Source organism: Schistocerca serialis, chromosome 9, assembly GCF_023864345.2.
Source record: "Schistocerca serialis cubense isolate TAMUIC-IGC-003099 chromosome 9, iqSchSeri2.2, whole genome shotgun sequence".
In the NCBI taxonomy this organism is placed as follows: domain Eukaryota; kingdom Metazoa; phylum Arthropoda; class Insecta; order Orthoptera; family Acrididae; genus Schistocerca; species Schistocerca serialis.
The window spans coordinates 223,010,741-223,031,541 of NC_064646.1; the positions used below are offsets into that span (position 1 = coordinate 223,010,741).

Here is a 20,801-nt window from a genome sequence, read left to right on the forward strand (position 1 = left end):
GAAGATTCAAATACTTTGGACCACAAGAATTTTGATGATGAACATTTTTTTTAATTCAAAATTTTTGGGAAAGAATAAAATGTTTACAGAAAAGAGAAGAAAGGGGGCTTTGAAAATGAGCTATATTGCTTTAGCAAGAAATACCTATTTGCTCACTAAGAATTTCAACTCCAACGTTCCTTACAACTGTTAAATTATGAATATATCTTTAAAAATTATTTCCAAACTGTGGCTAAGAGCAGAGTGGACCATCCTGTGGCACAATATGCAGCTAAACATAACATGCTCGATTTCGATGCCTGCTTCACAACCCAGGCTGTATGGATCCTGCCTCCCACCACCAGCTTTTCTGAACTGCACAGATAGGAGTTATTCTTACAACACATTCTCCACTCACAATATTATCCTGGCCTCAACCTACAAAAACCAACTGTCCCTGCATCTTCCACTCAACAATTTCTGTCCTATCATCTCCTTCCACTTCACATCCCCTCACCGTCATTGTGCAGCACCCTCTGCCAACAGCTGTTCTCCTTCTTTTTTGCTACACATCTCCCCTTCCTACAGCCTCTCAATGCTATACTCAGCAGACTTTTCCTGTTGATTTCTAGTCCCTGCACGCACCACCAGACAGTACTCTTCTCTCCCCCCACCCATACCTTGCTATCCCTTCCCCTTCCATGCCCCAGTCAGGACTGCTGCTTTAGTTCAATGCAATAGTTGTAGTCTGGTCAGAGGGGCCAGAGATAATGGTCATGTGGCTAGCAGGTGTGGCTGCTTGTGTGAATTTGTGTGTGTGTGTGTGTGTGTGTGTGTGTTTTCCTTTCTTTTCTGAAGAAGGCTTTGGCCAGAAGCTTAGTGTGTAACAGTCTATAGCGACGTCACGTGTCAGTCGAAACAGATGTCAGTTAATCAGCTGATTGGCCAGCGCATGTCAACAGGGTTTGCGCACTGACCGCCAGGAGCACTGTGAGATGCTTTACCCTTGCTGCAGCGTGTGCTCGATGCATTTAACAATTTGATTTGACTTTTTAGTATTCCTGTTACTGTTGCTGTTTTCCTCACTTAGTTACCAAAAACCTGGTGACATTTGTTGCACTGGAAATGTTTCATAATGTTCTTCCTGCTGTTGTGTGAGCTTAAAATAAACTTCTCATCTAAATAAAGTGTTGAACAGAATTATACTTCATACATATCTTATTCTTGTTGCAGACAAGACCATGATAACAAGATCACAAGTACAACACACACAATCTGTGACAGTGGTGACCCTGACATTATCACAGCTAGAGAGAAAGATAAATTAGCAGTGCAAATCATTAGCAGTGAACTTCAAGAATCAGAAATTGGTGTGGGATGAACCCATCAACCATTTAAAGACTGGCCATGTGGGTATTGTCATTTTGGCACCACAGCCCACCCTTATGTTTTGCACAGGTGAAAGTGAGTTTCCTCTGCACTGGATTGACCACTGACTCCACTAAGTTCACAATGGTGGTCAGTCAGATGGACCACTGCTACACAGCTGAGGTTCAAGATTTTGTAACTTCGCCTCTGAACACGGAATCATACACAAAATTAAAGACTGAATTAATACAAATAGTGTCCACTTCACAGGAAAAACGAGTGTGGCAGGTTCTCACATGAGACTATGTCAGTGAGAGAAAACCAATGCTGTACCTCCGCCATTTAAGAAGAAAAGTTGATGTGCACACAGTGCCTGATACATTACTATGCACATTGTGGAGCAGCCATCTGCTGGCACAGATGAATGCCACTATAGCATCGCAAATGGACATGTCACTAGATGCTGTTGCAGGCCTGGCAGATTGAATTCAAGACGCAATCGCACTGACATCCTGCCCTGAAATTGCGGCGTATAATAGCACCTTGGTGGTAATGAGGGCGGATTATGACTGTCTCGTGAGCAAGGTCAACACGCTGAGTGAGCACATGGGCAAACTACTCTCTGACAGGTATATTAGATGATGATTCCACAGAAGATCTATAAGTTGTTCCTCAGCGAACTCTGCCATGGCCAAAGATTTAACCTGGGCAGACATGTGTTAGTACCACAGGAAATTCAGACAACAGGCGCACAAGTGAACTTTGCTGTGTAACTTTCTCAGTTGTAAGCAACAGTCAAAAGTAATCACTCTGGACTATTGGTCACTGTCCTTGTGTCACTTTATGATAGATGACAAGACAGGGCACAAATTTTTGGTGGTCACGGGTTCCGATTTAAGTATTTTGCTATGAACCCAGTTACACAAGTATTGGCCAGCCACCTCATTTTGCCTTTCTGTGGCCAATAATTCAACAGTCATGATGTATGGAATGCAGCACATTGAGTTGGACCTGGGATTACATCATACCTTGAAGTGGAATTTCACCTTGGTGGACATAACAGAGCCGATTTCTTAGCACATTGTTGACTGCTGCTGGATGTCGCAAATGCCCACCTAATAGACAACATCATGGAACTATCTACCAATGGATTCCGATGTAATGCATCAGTATATGATACCAAATTGATCCAGTCAAAGAGGGACGAGTATACCATGATTCTAGAACAATTCAAACAACCCCAGCTATCACAAGGCCTCCTGGGGCCCCACAAAAGGTATGTCACAACACTGCACTATATCTACATCTACATCTACATGGTTACTCTGCAATTCACACTTAAGTGGCTGGCAGAGGGTTCATCAAACCATTGTCATACTACTTCTCTACCATTCCACTCTTGAATGACACGTGGGAAAAAGGAACACATAAATCTTTCCGTTCGAGCTCTGAATTCTCTTGTTTTATCATGATGATCATTTCTCCCTATGTAGGTGGGTGTCAACAAAATATTTTTGCATTTGGAAGAGAAAGTTGGTGATTGAAATTTTGTAAATAGATTTCACCACAAAGAAAACCGCCTTTGTTTCAGTGACTGCCACCCCAACTCACATATCATATCAGTGACACTCCCACCCCTATTGCATGATAACACAAAACAAGCTGCCCTTCTTTGGACTTTTTTGATGTCCTCTTCAATCCTACCTGGTAAGGATCCCACACCACGCTGCAGTATTCCAGCAGAGGATGGACAAGTGTAATGTAGGCTGTCTCTTTAATGGGTTTTTCGCATCTCCTAAGGGTTCTGCCAACAGAGCACAGTCTTTGTTTCGCATTCCCCACAATATTATCTATGTGGTCTTTCCAATTTAAGTTGCTCATAATTGTAATTCCTAGGTATGTAGTTGAATTGACAGCCCTTAGATATGTGCGATTTATCTTTTACCTGAAATTTATCAGATTTCTTTTAGTACCCATGTTGATGACCTTGTACTTTTCTTTGTTTAGTGTTAATTGCCACTTTTCACACTATACAGAAATTCTCTCTAGATCATTTTGTAATTGGAACTGATTGTCTGATGATTTTAGTAGATGGTAAATTATAGCATCATCTGCAAACAGTCTAAGGGGGCTGCTCAGACTATCATCTAGATCATTTATGTAAATCAGGAACAGCAGAGGGCCTATGACACTATCTTGCAGAATGCCAGATATCACTTCTGTTCTACTTGATGATTTACTATCTATCACTATGAACTGTGAACTCTCTGAGAGGAAATAATGAATCCAATCACACAACTGGGATGATACTCCATACGCACGTAGTTTGATTGATAGTCATTTGTGAGGGACAGTATCAAAAGCCTTCTGGAAATCTAAGAATATGGAATCGATCTGAGATCCCTTGTCGAGATCACTCATTACTTCAACAGAATAAAGAGTTAGCTGTGTTGCACAAGAATGATATTTTCTGAATCCGTGTTGATTATGTATCAATAAGTCATTTTCTTCAAGGTGATTTATAATGTTCAAATACAGTACATGCTCCAAAATCCTACTGCAAATTGAGGTCAGTGATATGGGTCTGTAATTCAATGGGTTACTTCTATTTCCTTCATTGAATATTGTTGTGACCTGTGCTGCTTTCCAGTCTTTAGGAACAGACCTTCCATCAAGTGAGCAGTTGTATATGATTGCTACGAAAGGCACTATTGAGTCTGCATACTCTGAAAGGAACCTGACTGGTGTACCATCTGGACTGGAAGAATTGCCTTTCTTAGGTGATTTAAGTTGTTTCGCAGTACCTAAAGTATCTACTGTTATGTCACTCATGCTAACAGCTGTTCTGGTTTCAAATTCTGGAATATTTACTTCGTCTTCTGTCATGAAGGAATTATGGAAAACTGTATTTAGTAACTATGCTTTAGTGGCACCATCATCAGTAACATTTCCATTGCTATCGTGCAGTGACAGTATTGACTGTTTTTTGCCACTGGTGTACTTTACATATGACCAGAATCTCTCTGGTTTTTCTACCATATTTAGAGACAGGGTTTCATTGTAGAAACTATTAAAAGCATCTTGCATTGATGTCTGCACTAAATTCTGAGTTTCTGTTAAACTTAGCCAGTCTTGGGGATTTTGCGTTCTCCTTTGCCTTGCTTTTTTTGTTGCATCTGTAACAGTGTTCTGACACGCATTGTGTACCGTGGTGGATCAGTCCTGTCTCTTATTAACTTATGTGGTATGAATCTATCTATTGCTATCAATATTGTATCTTTGAATTTGAACCATATCTGGTCTACACTTACATAATTAGCTAGGAAGGAATGGAGACTCTCTTAGGAAGGAATCAAGTGAATTTTTATGTGCTGTTTTAAATAGATATATTTTGCGTTTATTTTTAGTGGTTTTGGTTGATATGGTTTTGAGCCTTGCTGCAATGACTTCATGTTCACTAATCCCTGTATCCATCATGACGCTCTCTATTAGATCAAGATTATTTGTGGCTAAGAGGTCATCAACAAAGGAGGTGGCTTACAAAACACTCGTTCGACCTATACTTGAGTATTGCTCCTCAGTGTGGGATCCATACCAGGTTGGGTTGACGAGGAGATAAAGAAGATCCAAAGAAGAGTGGCGCGTTTCGTCACAGGATTAATTGGTAAGCGTGATAGTGTTACGGAGATGTTTAGCAAACTCAAGTGGCAGACTCTGCAAGAGAGGCGCTCTGCATCACGGTGTAGCTTGCTGTCCAGGTTTCGAGAGGGTGTGTTTCTGGATGAGGTATCGAATATATTGCTTCCCCCTACTTATACCTCCCGAGGAGATCACGAATGTGAAATTAGAGAGATTCGAGTGCACACGGAGGATTTCCGGCAGTCGTTCTTCCTGCGAACCATACGTGACTGGAACAGGAAAGGGGAGTACTGACAGTGGCACGTAAAGTGCCCTCCGCCACACACCATTGGGTGGCTTGCAGAGTATATATGTAGATGTAGATGTAGAAGTGTGTTTTCACAACAATTTGCAATTCATGTGGCCTCATGAACTAACTGTTCAAAGTAATTCTCAGAGAAAGCATTTAGTACAATTTTGGAAGATGTTTTCTGTCTACCATTGGCTTTGGACATGTATTTTCACGAACAAATCGAGGGTAGATTGAAGTCTCCACCAATTATAACTGTATAAGTGGGGTATTTATTTGTAATGAGATTCAAGTTTTCTTTGAACCATTCAGCTATTATATCATCTGAGTCAGGGGAGATGGTAGAAGGAGCCAATTTTTATTTTGGTATGGTTGTTGAGTATAACTTCTGCCCATAGTAATTTGCAGAAACTATCTATTTCAACTTCACTAAAAGATAAACTACTACCAACAGTCACAAACACACCACCAACTACTTTATTTAATCTATCCTTTCTGAACACGGTTTGCGCCTCCGTAAAAATTTTGGCAGAATTTATCTCTGGCTTTAGCCAGCTTTCTGTTCCTATAACCATTCCAGCTTCAGTGCTTTCTATCAGCACTTGAAGCTCTGGAACTTTTCCAACACAGCTACAACAATTTACAACTGCAATACCGACTGTTGCTTGGTCGATTCTTGCCCTTCTTTATCTTTCCCGAGACTGTCTAACCTAAAAAACCTCCCATTCCACACCACACAGCCCCTGCTACCCAGGTAGCACCTCCTGTGTGTAGTGGACACCTGACCTATTCAGCAGAACCCGAAACCCCACCACCCTACGGTGCAAGTTGAGGAATCTGCAGCCTACATGGTCACAGAACCGTCTGAGCCTCTTATTCAGACCCTCCACTTGGCTCTGAATCAATGGTCCGCAAACAGTCCTATCAATGATGCTTCAGATAATGAGCTCTGCCTTCATCTCACTAGCAAGACTGGCAGTCTTCACCAACTCAGATAGCTGCCGGAAACCAGAGAGAATCTCTTCCGATCCATAGCGACACACGTCATTATTGCTGACATGACCCACCACCTGTAGTTGGCTGCACCCTGTACCCCCCATAGCATCCAGAAGAGACCTTTCCACATCTTGGATGACTCCCCCCATATGCACACGGAGTGCACATTGGCTTTCTTCCCATCCTTAGCTGCCATATCCCTAAGGGGCTCCATCACCTGCCTAACATTGGAGCTCCCAATGACAAGCAATCCCACCCTCTGCACTTGTCCGGACCTCTCAGGAAGACCAGCTACTGCCGCAACAGGCGAGGCCACCCTTGCTGACTCTGAAGAACTCTCAGCAGTGGGCAGTACCTCAAACCTGTTATGGAGGTGTAAGGGTACAGCCTTGCGGCCAGCACCAACTTTCGCCTTCTGCCCAGGTGTTCACAATACCGCCATGGATCGCCAAACACTGTCAGGCAAGTGTCGACTGGCAGGCAGGGACGTAGAAATCTGAAGGCGCAGTGGCATCAGAGATCCCAGGGAATGCTATAGGTTCCAGAGGCGCAAAAGCACTCACTTATGGTGTCTCAATGTCACCGCGGCCTAGGGCAACAGCCTGGAGCCTATCGACCACGGCCAACACAGCTTCCAGCTGTTTACGGACGATGGCCAATTCCCCCTGAATCTGTACACAACAGGCGCAGTCCTTATCCACCCCTAACAATTTTTTTTCCCTCTCTTTTATCTCACAAGCCGTTAAAAACAAGCAGATGACTGACAACTACACAAATTTACACTGTACGGGTACTAAAATGCGATGCTACAACTCTCAAATACTATAATACACCTGAAATTTGTGAATGAAACTATTCGAGTATCCAAAAACAAGCAAAGAAATTATGAAACAAATAAGTGAGCTAAGAGTGCGACTTGCTGCTGGCTGCTGCTTATCCAACGGTGGCAGGGAGCTCACTGGCTGAGACCAACCAACACTGGCCGTTACTGTACATTATATCAATACTACCACAGGCCCTCCAATTTTGTGTAGACCCAGGCTTCTTGCTCCTGACCAATACATTGTTGCCTAGGAGAAATTTAATACAATGTTGAAGGAAGGCCTCATTCGCCCGTCTAGTGGGCCTTCGTCGTCATTCCTCCATTTAATGCCAAAAAAGAACAGTGCATGACATCCTTGTGGTGATTACCGAGCCTTGAATGCTAGGACAATACTGGATCGGTACCCTGTTCCTCTCCTGAAAGATTATAATTACACATTAAATGTGGAAAAAAGGTGTTTAGCATATTAGATTGTGCAAAGGCATCTACACAGATTCCCGTTTCTGAAAGAGACATCCCAAAAACAGCCATTATAATGCCATTTGGTCTGCTCAAAAGCCTGTTTATGACATTCAGACTTGGAGATGCTGCCCAGACATGGAAGAAAAGATTTGTAAATTCCATTTTGCAAGGCTTGCAGTGTTGTTTTGCTTATCTTGCTGATATACTTAACTTTTCAGCAACTCCAGAAGAACACAAACAGAACCTGAGTGAGGTACTTAAAAGCCTTAATGAATATGGAATAGTGTTGAACACCTCAAAGTGCATTTTTGGCCAGACAGAAGTTACCTTTCTAGGCCACTGGTTTCCATCAGAAGGATCACTGGCATTACTGGAGAAATTAGATGCTATATTGAGTATTCCAAGGCCAGAAACTGCTAAAGAACTGTAATGATTCTTGGGAGTCCTTAATTTCTACCAACATCACCTACCTCATGTGGTAGAACTCCAAGAGTCTCTTACCAATGCTTTAGCTGGTCCTAAGGTTAAAGGCAAAATGCCAGTATTGTGGATAGAGTTGATGAAAAATGCGTTCAAAGTGGCCAAAAAAAGTATAGCAGACACAGTCCTTCTTGCACATCTGGATTTGGAAGCACCACTCATGCTGGTAGTAGATGCTAGCCAGATATATAGATGGAGCTTCGCAGCCTCTCACATTCTTTTCATGAAAGCTATCCCGTGCGCAGCAACAATGGAGCACATACGACCACAAACTGTTGGAGATTTATGAGTTTCGAGAATGAGAGTTTCACTCTGCTGCCGAGTGTACGCTGATATGAAAGTTCCTGGCAGATTAAAACTGTGTGCCGGACCGAGACTTGAACTTGGGACCTTTGCCCTCGAAAGGCAAAGGTCCCAAGTTTGAAACTCGGTCTGGCACAAGGTTTTAGTCTGTCAGGAAGTTTCATTTATGAGTTTATTAAATATTTCTACACATAGTGGGAAGCTAGTGTTTTTGTGATTTTTACAGACCATAAACCCCTCACCTATACCTTTCAGCAAATTAATGACAAATGTTCTCTGAGACAATGTAATCAACTAGAGTTCATTGCACAGTTCACTACTGATGTACAGAATATATCATGAATAAAACAATGTTGTTGCAAACTGTCTATCCTCACTGAGCAGTATCACAAAAACTGTATATTTAGTGCAGCTAACCCTAGAATAGGAGTCTGACCTGGAACTTCAAGATTGTTTACAGGATCCCACGTCTGGCCTTCAACTTCAGCCAGTCGACATTCCAGCTGCAAATGCAAAGCTATCTTGTGAGGTTTAAACTGGGAAAACTTGTCCGTTCATTCCTATGGCACTACAGTACAAGCAAGCCTTCAAAAGTCTACATGATTTATGTCATTCCAGCGTGAAGGCAACAATTAGACTATTTGGTATGCGTTTTGTATGGCCTGGACTAAAAAAAGACTGTTGCACATGGGCTCAAGCATGTGTACAGTGTCAGCACAGCAAGATTTCTCACCGTGTTTCTGCACTGGTGGGCAAATTTTCAGACACAACAACATGGTTTGCCCAAATTCATATTGATGTAATACGTCTGCTGTCCTCTTTAGAAGGACAATATTGCCTATTGACAGTAACAGACTGATTCATGCACTGGCCTGAAGCCATTACAGTTGATAACATATCTACTGAGATGCTAGTCACTATTTTTGTATTACATTGGATCACTCATTTTGGTTGTCCACACAGGCAGAGGATGGCAGTTCTAATCTGACCTATTTGCCCAACCAAGTAACTTTTGTGGTGCATTGCATCACACCACAACCAGTTATCATCCCGCCAATGATTGAACACTGGCACTGATTTCCTAAAGCCACCTTCATGTGCCATGAATAACAATGGACCTCTGCCTTACCACTAGTTTTGCTCAGCCTATGTAACATATATAAACCTGATCTAGACACCTATCCAGGTAAGTTCGGGGACCCACATGCAATTTCGTTGGACAATGTTAATGGACCAGTATTTGTCACCCACCTCAGAGAAAGGCTGACACAGATCTGACCACGACAAGCATCATGCCATTGTACATCACAAATAATTCGTATCCCGAGAGTTATGATCCTGTACACACATAATGTTGCGAGTAAATGTGTCAAACCACCACTCACATCGCCATATACTGGTCCGCAGCGCATCACCATTAGAGGCGACAAAACATTTGATATTATCATCAACGGCAAGATGAATACTGTTTCCACTGATAGAGTGAAGCCAGCATTCATACTACTAGACTCTTCACATTCACATCTGCAATGTAATTAGGTGCAACCTCTGCCCGCCAGGCAGCAACCCCCACTGGCACCATCACCAGCTCCAATTGAATGATAAATGCATTCCGGATGATGGGTACACTTCCCAGCACATTTCAGGGATGTCACTTCTAGCATCATCCAAGGATGGTGCTTGGCTTTCACAAAGGGTGCTAGTGTGGCAACACTGGGCGCCAGCGAAAACAGATGTCAGTTAATGAGCTGATCAGCCGACCCATGTCAACAGGGTTCGTGCACTACTGCCAGGAGCACTGTGAGATGCTTTCTCCTTGCTGCAGAATGTGCTCCATGAATTTAATAATTTGCTTTGATTATTTTAGTATTCCTGTAGTAGTTACTGTTACTGTTGCTATTACTGTTTTCCTCACTTAGTTACCAAAAAACTAGTAATATTCGTGGCACTGCAAATGTTCCATAATATTTTTTCTGTTGTCATGTGAGCTTAAAATAAACTTCTCGTCAAAATAAAGTATTGAACAGAATTATAGGCCTTGCGTATCTTTCTCTTGTTGCACACAGCAACACACTAATGAGATTGCAAGTACAACACACACATCTTGCAACAAGTCTTTTCATTGTGCCTGTTTGCAATTCAGTGTGTTATCTTTACAGTGAGCAGCAATTTATCCTTTTCATAATTGTTGATATTCCAGCCTGAACTTTCAATTGTTTGATCTAACCTACTTTAATTAGCTAATCTGAGTAGCATTTCAATAAAAAGAAATTTATTCTAATGTAACAACTGCCAGCAACAAATATCACTCAACTAACATAAAGACTGAAATTACCGTAAACAACACTTCAAGGTACTGAGGATAGAATACTTTGAACATTTCATCCAGTGAGTGACTGTTGGTTGGCACATTTCCTTCTGAGTGCATGTAAACCTGAAATATGAAGCAGGTTTTAATCTGTAAGTGAATCTATGCTCAGAAAGGTGAAATGTTGTATTTAGATATTATTGATAAACGTATAGTAATTACTTCATAGGAATTCACATATTTGGTTTTTATCACCATCTTCCTTACCTTTACAGCAGCTCTTACTTTGAAATAGAGTGAACCAGGTCCAGTTGTATAGTTTGAAACTGTCTTCAGTAATCCATTCTTCTTTCTGCAATAACCAGATGTTACAAATAATGTGAAACACACACATTAGTTGCTATTTTTCAACCTGAGTAACTACCCCCTATATAGATTGGCATATATTCTGAGAAAAATGATGAAACTGTTTGCACTTAATGATTAACAGTGCTATGCTGACATTGAAAAAGTGAAGAAAAAATGATCATAAAAGCATTTAAAATTAAAATACACTTTACTATAGAAAACTGGCACATTTAAAATGTTATACAAAATTTAATAAGTGTTACCTGGTATTTTCAGAATTAATGGAGAAACATGGACCCACTTCTGTTTGTAGAGGCAGGAAATTTTGACAGCAGTCAAATGGTTTACCATTCCAGTGACAGTCATAAAGTAATTTGTTACATCTGTATCTAAACTGGAAAAACAAAAATAAAATTGAGTGAGAGACAGGCAGCTAAGAGTTTGGTGGATGTTCCCCTGCTTCCTTCAGACTAAAGTGTATATACCTCCCAAATTATTTCTTCATAATTTGTAGAGCAGTTAACATCACCAGAACACTTCTTGTGTTCAATAATCGATCCCTGGTAAAAGGCTATATTTTCCCAGTAATCAATCTGGTTGTAATTAATTTTGCCTGTAAATTTTCTGTAAAATAATTTATTGTCTCAGTTAAAAACAGCACACAGGAACATTGTTTTTCTTTAATATTTAGTAAGAAACATGACAAAATATGTTTTTTTCTTTGATATTCATTAAAATGATTACGTAATGTTAGTAATGCTAGAAATTACCAGGTATTTAGAGATGTAATAACAATTGCAACTACAATTACAATTACAACTGTAATACAACCATGAAGACAAGGTACAGACAGAAGAAAAACCACAGAGGAAAGAACATATAGAAAACAAAGAGATAATAAGTCAAAGCACAATTATTAATTTGTCATTACTGCAACACACTTCCTCAATTTGATAATTTCATTACGTATCTGCAAATTTCAATATGCTCATCTTTGTACACAGTCTATTGAACTGTACGCACTTAGTTGCTTTTGTTGAAATATTTACCACTTGTTCCTCAGAGCTAATGTATTGAACATTCAGATGTCCTTCATTATACAGCTGATGTATGAAATTAAATTTAAGATTCACATGCTTCAATTGTCTATGTTCCCACTTCTGTAATAGATGTGACTGATTATCTTTGTAAACTGTTGGAGTTTTCACATATATTTTTAATTCTTCAAGAAGATTCTCAGCCACAGACTGTCTGTTGTAGCTGTTGCCAAAGCGATATAAAGTGATGAGCCAAAACGTTATGACCACCTGTTTAATAGCTTGTTTGTGCATCTTTAGAATGAAATACATCACTGACTCAGCATATCAGGGATCTGACAGTTTGTTGGCAAGTTTGTGGAGGTAAACAGCATTAGATGTCTATGTACAAATCATGTAATTCTCTTAAACAATGGGCTGCTGATTTGCATAAGCAGTTATGGCTCCTAAAAGTGACCCAGATGGTTTCCACAAGATTCACATCAGGTGAATTTGATTTTCAAGACATCTGTGCAGGGAGGAGACCCCCCAAGATGGATCATTACTGATAAAATTTTATAAAATAATTTTTCCATTCATAATGTACGGTCGTAGCTGGTTTGGGCATACAGAGGTGGAAGGTGCTGGCCGGAAGACCGTGGTCGGCACATTCCTGCCACATGCTCCTCAGTCAGACTCTAGTCCCATGGGTTGGTTGCACTGACGAGGGTACGCTACTAGCAAGGCATGTTGGCGGAATCAATACTCCAATCAGAGACTAATCGTGTGATCATGTGGGGACGCGGCCAGGATCGGTGAGGGCAGCTTGGAAACAGCTCCGCCTCTCTCCTCAAACCTCCTGATGAGCAGACGGCAACCCCTCTTGGGGCTGCTCAGCCCTACGTAGGCACCCATGTACCATCATCCATCATTACAAGAATAAATTGGGTCCATTCCAACTTCTTTACTTTTCATTTTACAATGCCCACCGCTCCTGACCTCTATCCTGATGAACAAGTGGTGCCAGAAGTGGGATATGAGCCACCTTACGGTTGTAAAATAAACTCATCAGTTGAGTGTGAGTACGACAAAGGGGCCGAGGTTGAGCAGGTAAAGGAAACTAGACCGAACATGGTGAGGCTGCAGCGTGCCATGCACGTGCCAGCCGGTCACCCGCATTGCAGAATGTGCATGGCCATGCACTAGCGTGCCACAAGCGTGACGCAGTTCGCCGCCGGATGCAAGCCAGGGAAGGTCCACAATGTAGTCACGCTCGCCGCCGCCACCGCCGCTGTTTGTAGCTGCCATGGGTCACCACCTTTACCAGCGTCTAGGGTGCAGCCCTCACACTGCCCCGCTGTCGCAGCTGTCCATGCCATTGCCCGCCACCTGCTGCCCCTGCGCGTGATCAACGCGCTTGCCGCTGCTCGTCGACACCGCCGCTGTCCATCGTCTGCACGCCACCAAATAATGTAAGTCGCTAGTGACACTAGGTGTAGATGCCCACACTATTGTAACATGCCGACCACCAGGCAGCAATTGGAGGCAGGAGCAACCGGAGAGGATAAAGATCCCTTCTTGGTACTGCAGACCCAGATAAATCAATTAATTTTAACTAACGTGGAGCTTAAGCAACAGATAGATGATCTTCAAATGGCTTCTCCGCAATCTAATGTTGCTAAGCAAGTGCTAGTGGAGGAACAGCCGAAGCAGGTGACTCCACCACTCACTAGTGCAAAATCACCTGTGGCAGTAGCCACCTCTACTTTGGTGCAGAGCTTTCCAGCAGTAGTGTTTATTCAGGCATTCACTGGAAAGCCATACGAGAATATTGAAATGCTTGTCCAGAATATCCAGGACATCAGAAAGCTTTTTGGTTGGCCAGATGAATTTCTCTTAATCATGATGAAAATGAAACTCACCGGCGAAGCACGGAACTATGTACAGTCAGTCAAGAGCTTGAAAAATGCCCCTACCTGCGGCTACACGGGTAGCAGGGGTTGTGTGGCGTGGGCTGGGCGGTTTTTTAGGTTAGATGGCCTTGGGCAAGTACAGAAAGGGCAACAGCCTCAACGGGTGCGGGGCAAAGTCAGGACATGCGGGGACCAAGCAGCAATCGGTATTGTAATTGTCAACTGTCGAAGCTGCGTTGGTAAAGTACCGGAACTTCAAGCGCTGATAGAAAGCACCAAAGCTGAAATCGTTATAGGTACAGAAAGCTGGCTTAAGCCAGAGATAAATTCTGCCGAAATTTTTACAAAGGTACAGACGGTGTTTAGAAAGGATAGATTGCATGCAACCGGTGGTGGAGTGTTCATCGCTGTTAGTAGTAGTTTATCCTGTAGTGAAGTAGAAGTGGATAGTTCCTGTGAATTATTATGGGTGGAGGTTACACTAAACAACCGAACTAGGTTAATAATTGGCTCCTTTTACCGACCTCCCGACTCAGCAGCATTAGTGGCAGAACAACTGAGAGAAAATTTGGAATACATTTCACATAAATTTTCTCAGCATGTTATAGTCTTAGGTGGAGATTTCAATTTACCAGATATAGACTGGGACACTCAGATGTTTAGGCCGGGTGGTAGGGACAGAGCATCGAGTGACATTATACTGAGTGCACTATCCGAAAATTACCTCGAGCAATTAAACAGAGAACCGACTCGTGGAGATAACATATTGGACCTACTGATAACAAACAGACCCGAACTTTTCGACTCTGTATGTACAGAACAGGGAATCAGTGATCATAAGGCCGTTGCAGCATCCCTGAATATGGAAGTTAATAGGAATATAAAAAAAGGGAGGAAGGTTTATCTGTTTAGCAAGAGTAATAGAAGGCAGATTTCAGACTACCTAACAGATCAAAACGAAAATTTCTGTTCCGACACTGACAATGTTGAGTGTTTATGGAAAAAGTTCAAGGCAATCGTAAAATGCGTTTTAGACAGGTACGTGCCGAGTAAAACTGTGAGGGACGGGAAAAACCCACCGTGGTACAACAACAAAGTTAGGAAACTACTGCGAAAGCAAAGAGAGCTCCACTCCAAGTTTAAACGCAGCCAAAACCTCTCAGACAAACAGAAGCTAAACGATGTCAAAGTTAGCGTAAGGAGGGCTATGCGTGAAGCGTTCATTGAATTCGAAAGTAAAATTCTATGTACCGACTTGACAGAAAATTCTAGGAAGTTCTGGTCTTACGTTAAATCAGTAAGTGGCTCGAAACAGCATATCCTGACACTACGGGATGATGATGGCATTGAAACAGAGGATGACACGCGTAAAGCTGAAATACTAAACACCTTTTTCCAAAGCTGTTTCACAGAGGAAGACCGCACTGCAGTTCCTTCTCTAAATCCTCGCACAAACGAAAAAATGGCTGACATCGAAATAAGTGTCCAAGGAATAGAAAAGCAACTGGAATCACTCAATAGAGGAAAGTCCACTGGACCTGACGGGATACCAATTCGATTCTACACAGAGTACGCGAAAGAACTTGCCCCCCTTCTAACAGCCGTGTACCGCAAGTCTCTAGAGGAACGGAGGGTTCCAAATGATTGTAAAAGAGCACAGATAGTCCCAGTCTTCAAGAAGGGTCGTCGAGCAGATGCGCAAAACTATAGACCTATATCTCTTACGTCGATCTCTTGTAGAATTTTAGAACATGTTTTTTGCTCGCGTATCATGTCATTTCTGGAAACCCAGAATCTACTATGTAGGAATCAACATGGATTCCGGAAACAGCGATCATGTGAGACCCAACTCGCCTTATTTGTTCATGAGACCCAGAAAATATTAGATACAGGCTCCCAGGTAGATGCTATTTTTTCTTGACTTCCGGAAGGCGTTCGATACAGTTCCGCACTGTCGCCTGATAAACAAAGTAAGAGCCTACGGAATATCAGACCAGCTGTGTGGCTGGATTGGAGAGTTTTTAGCAAACAGAACACAGCATGTTGTTATCAATGGAGAGACGTCTACAGACATTAAAGTAACCTCTGGCGTGCCACAGGGGAGTGTTATGGGACCATTGCTTTTCACAATATATATAAATGACTTAGTAGATAGTGTCGGAAGTTCCATGCGGCTTTTCGCGGATGATGCTGTAGTATACAGAGAAGTTGCTGCATTAGAAAATTGTAGCGAAATACAGGAAGATCTGCAGCGGATAGGCACTTGGTGCAGGGAGTGGCAACTGACCCTTAACATAGACAAATGTAATGTATTGCGAATACATAGAAAGAAGGATCCGTTATTGTATGATTATATGATAGTGGAACAAACACTGGTAGCAGTTACTTCTGTAAAATATCTGGGAGTATGTGTACGGAACGACTTGAAGTGGAATGATCATATAAAATTAATTGTTGGTAAGGCGGGTACCAGGTTCAACCTGGTACCCGCCTTACCAACAATTAATTTGGGAGAGTGCTTAGAAAATGTAGTCCATCAACAAAGGAGGTGGCTTACAAAACACTCGTTCGACCTATACTTGAGTATTGCTCATCAGTGTGGGATCCGTACCAGGTCGGATTGACGGAGGAGATAGAGAAGATCCAAAGAAGAGCGGCGCGTTTCGTCACCGGGTTATTTGGTAACCGTGATAGCGTTACGGAGATGTTTAATAAACTCAAGTGGCAGACTCTGCAAGAGAGGCGTTCTGCATCGCGGTGTAGCTTGCTCGCCAGGTTTCGAGAGGGTGCGTTTCTGGATGAGGTATCGAATATATTGCTTCCCCCTACTTATACTTCCTGAGGAGATCACGAATGTAAAATTAGAGAGATTAGAGCGCGCACGGAGGCTTTCAGACAGTCGTTCTTCCCGCGAACCATACGCGACTGGAACAGGAAAGGGAGGTAATGACAGTGGCACGTAAAGTGCCCTCCGCCACACACCGTTGGGTGGCTTGCGGAGTATCAATGTAGATGTAGATGTAGATGTAGACCTTCCAGTCCCTTGCAACAGGGTTGATTGAAAGGTATACAGACAAACGTGGTACTAGTTGCTATCATGACTTGCTTTCCACCCTTAAGCAAAAAACGGGTGAGGATTTAGAAGCATTCGCCGACAGGATTATAGGCATCGCATGCCACACATCCACACTAAGTGCCAATTCTGCTTGTAACAAGGTTCTGTTGGAAGAATCAGAATGTTGTGTGATAGACTTGTTTATTCATGGCATAAACCCTCAAATAGGGGGGCGAAATCAAGGTAGCTTCCCCCCGCACCTTACATGAAGCCGTGCGATTAGCACTCTTGAGAGAGGAGGCGAACTGATTTGTGGCCATCTCTGCACGGCAAAGCGAGCCCCGACATGTCTTTTCGAACGACTCTAAGTGTGGGCCCTGTAACAGACAAGGACATGTGGCAGAGCAATGTCGCATGCCATATTGTCATCAGTGCAGGAACATGGGTTACCAAAGCGTGCATTGTCCAAATAGTAGGTCACAACTGCCTGCAAATTCCAGGTGAAATGCAAATCAGCCACACAACTTGGGAAACGGCCACAGGGCAGGAAGTGCCACCCCTCCCGGCCCCCATTAAAAATAGTGACCCCACTAGCTTATAAGGGAATCACGCAGGTGGCAAGCGTGGTTGTCGATGGTGTTAGAGGCCACAAACCAATACGCGTGCTAAATGACACAGGCGCACAGATCAGCTTGGAATTTTTACCGAAGAGAGATAAAAGAACATTGCAACCGCCACAGTACCATATCAGTGCTATTGGTCCTGGCATAGTGAAACCTGATGGCAGCTGTTGCATTGAGTTCATGTTGGACTCCACAGAATATGCTTTTACAATGGAGGTTGTACGAAACAAGCACACGGATTACGACATCATCCTGGGAAGTGACTTTCTGCGTCATTTCCAGGGGGTTATTGACTATAGGTTAAATACCGTCCAATTTGGCGACAACATGCACCATTTTGGACGTGACTGCACGTTGTGGGTGTCCAAAGCTGGAAAAAGGGATCTGTTTCCCAAGTTTTGGAGTCTTCCGTAATGATGCTAAAAGCCAATAATCCCATGGAGAGACCAGAAAGCACAGGAAAGATCCTTTGGGTGCCTGTCGGGATATGTGAATCTGAAGAGGTTCATTTCTTGGTAGACCCACTCTGCCAGAATGAAACTCTTGACCACATGCAGGTCCACATAAAACATAGCCTGTGCAAAGTGCATCAAATACAGAAAGAAAACTGTATACCCGTGTGTTTAGACAATTTTAGTCACAAGCAAGCTTTAATACCACATGGTACAGTATTAGTCAGCTTGCAGGTTATCACAGAAGATGAGTTGCCAATGAAAACCCCTTCTATGAAAAAGAAAAAACCTTTTGACAATCACGTCACATCTGGCAGATAAGTTTAAAGCTAAGCTTAGTCACCTACCACTGCATGAACAAAAGCTAATAAATGAAGTATTGAATGAGTATTCATGGTTGTTTGAAGACAGGAAATATTTACCAGCAACAGATCTAATCCAACATGAGATTCCTATCAGAAATGCTAGGCCAATAGCTCAAAAAGGGTACCGAATTCCCTACCATCTTCAGTCAGTGGTAGAGGAAACTATACAACAGCAACTAGAAGCAGGGATAATACAACCCTCTTCTAGTGTGTGGTCTAGCCCAATTGTAGTCATTCCAAAGAAAGCAATAGATGGAGAAAAATCCTAATGCCTCTGTGTAGACATGCGAGCAGTAAGCAGGGTTACTACCCCAGATCATTATCCACTATCCCGGATCCAAGACACACTCGATCATCTGGGCAATTGCCTGTACTTTACAGCATTAGAAATGCGCAGAGGCTATCACCAAATTCCAATTGCTCCTCAAGATCGAACTAAGACAGCTTTTGTAGTTCCTGGTGGCTTATATGAATTCTTAAGGATGCCTTTTGGGCTTCGCAACGTGCCAGCAACCTTTCAGCGATTTGCAGATCTGCTATTAAATGGGCTGAAACCTATTATGTGCCTTGTGTATCTTGAAGATATAATTATATTTTCAAAATCCATTTCTGAACATGCTGAACATCTACACAGTGTACTGTTGCGATTGCAAAATGCTAATTTAAGCTTAAAATTAGAAAAATGTTCTTTTGCTCAATCACAAGTGCAGTATTTAGGTCATGTCATCAGTTCCAGTGGAGTCAAGCCAGATCCACGATTAACTGAAGCAGTAGACACTTTTGCTATTCCAACAAATATAAAGGAATTACAATCCTTCCTTGGTCTTGCAAATTATTACCGCCTATTGTTAAAGATTATGCTACTATTACCAAACCTGTTGCTAAATTGTTGAAAAAGAATACTCCTTTTGTGTGGATGGATGAATGTTCGACCGCCTTTCAAACAGTGAAAACTATTTTAACTAGTTCACCTCTACTTGTTTACCCAGACTTCGCTGAACCTTTTATTTTATCTTGTGATGCATCTTATTTTGCTGTAGGATGTGTCCTAAGCCGAGTGCAAGATGGTGAGGAAAAACACATTGGGTATGCTTCTCATCAACTGAATAAAGCAGAAACTAATTACAGTACTACAGAAAAGGAATTGCTTGCCCTTCTTTTTGGAATTAATTATTTTAGATGTTACCTTTATGGTCACAAGTTTACAGTTCTTACCGATCACTCTGCTCTGCAGTGGTTATTGAATCTTAAGGACCTTAGCAGCAAACTTATGTGCTGGACTATGAAATTGTCAGAATATGATTTTGAAGTTCGGCACAAGCCTGGTCGCTTGCATCAAATTGCTGATCCGTTAAGCAGAGAAGTGCATGTCATTCAATCAGATAAGGTATCAATTGAAGAGTTAAAAGAAGCACAGCAGGTGGATGTTCAATGTCAAAGATACGCCACCTTGCCAGAATTTGAAGTAATAGATGACCTTTTGTACCGAAAAACTCCCCATGGAAATTGTTTGGTAATACCGGAATGCTTGCAGCAGCGTATAATATGGCAATGGCATGATACAATCCAAGCATGTCACAATGGAAAACGTGCTACGAATGCTTGAATTGTGACACGTTATTGGTGGCAATACTGACAATGTAACGTGGACAGGTATGTAAGATCTTGCCTGCCATGTGCACAACAAGCACAAAATAGGCATCCGCAAGTGTCACTGCAAACACTTCCTCAGGCATCTTCACCCTTCGAAATTCTTTCTTTAGATATCCTAGGTCCCTGTCCACAGTCGCAACAAGGTAACAAATACATTTTGTCTGTTATTGATCACTTTTCATGTTATCTAATTTTGGTTCCCCTCGCAGACATGACAGGTGAAACTGTGGCGAGAGAGTTTGTAAATCATGTGATACTACCTTTTGGAAGTCCTGATGCCATTTTAATGGATCAAGGAACCAATTTCATGTCTGCTCTATTTGTACAAGTTTGTAAATTGCTAAGAATCAAAAAATGTCGTACAACTCCCTTCCATCCTAAAGCCAACGGTCGCATTGAACGTGTACACTGTACAGTTTGTAAAATGTTATCCTATTATGTTGCAAAAACACACACTGATTGGGACAGATATGTACCATATATTTCTTCTGCATACAATACCCAAATACATGAAGCCATGAGGTATACCCCTTACGAAGCTGTCTTTGGACGGCCGATGAATTCACCATTCGAAATAGACAAACTACCTCAGGGTGTAGAAATAAAGGAAGTAAAAGGTTTAGCCCGCCGGCTAAAAGCAATCTGGTATAAGGTAAAGAGGAATAATATCAAAGCTACTAATAAACAGTTGCACAAGCAGGACAAAAATGCTGTTTTACCAACTTATCA

At 42.1% G+C, this 20,801-nt stretch overlaps 1 protein-coding gene across 1 annotated transcript in view; it reads right to left on the bottom strand.

The window, feature by feature from the left end:
- The window catches only part of LOC126419503 (sodium channel protein Nach-like), a 156,630-nt gene that overhangs the window by 120,657 nt on the left and 15,172 nt on the right, over nt 1-20,801 (bottom strand). The window contains exons 3-7 of the mRNA XM_050086693.1: nt 13,360-13,464; nt 11,481-11,619; nt 11,259-11,389; nt 10,915-10,999; nt 10,675-10,773 (exon numbers count right to left, since the gene is read on the bottom strand). Coding sequence (XP_049942650.1) covers nt 10,675-10,773; nt 10,915-10,999; nt 11,259-11,389; nt 11,481-11,619; nt 13,360-13,464 — 559 coding nt within the window. The remainder of the gene's footprint in view (nt 1-10,674; nt 10,774-10,914; nt 11,000-11,258; nt 11,390-11,480; nt 11,620-13,359; nt 13,465-20,801) is intronic.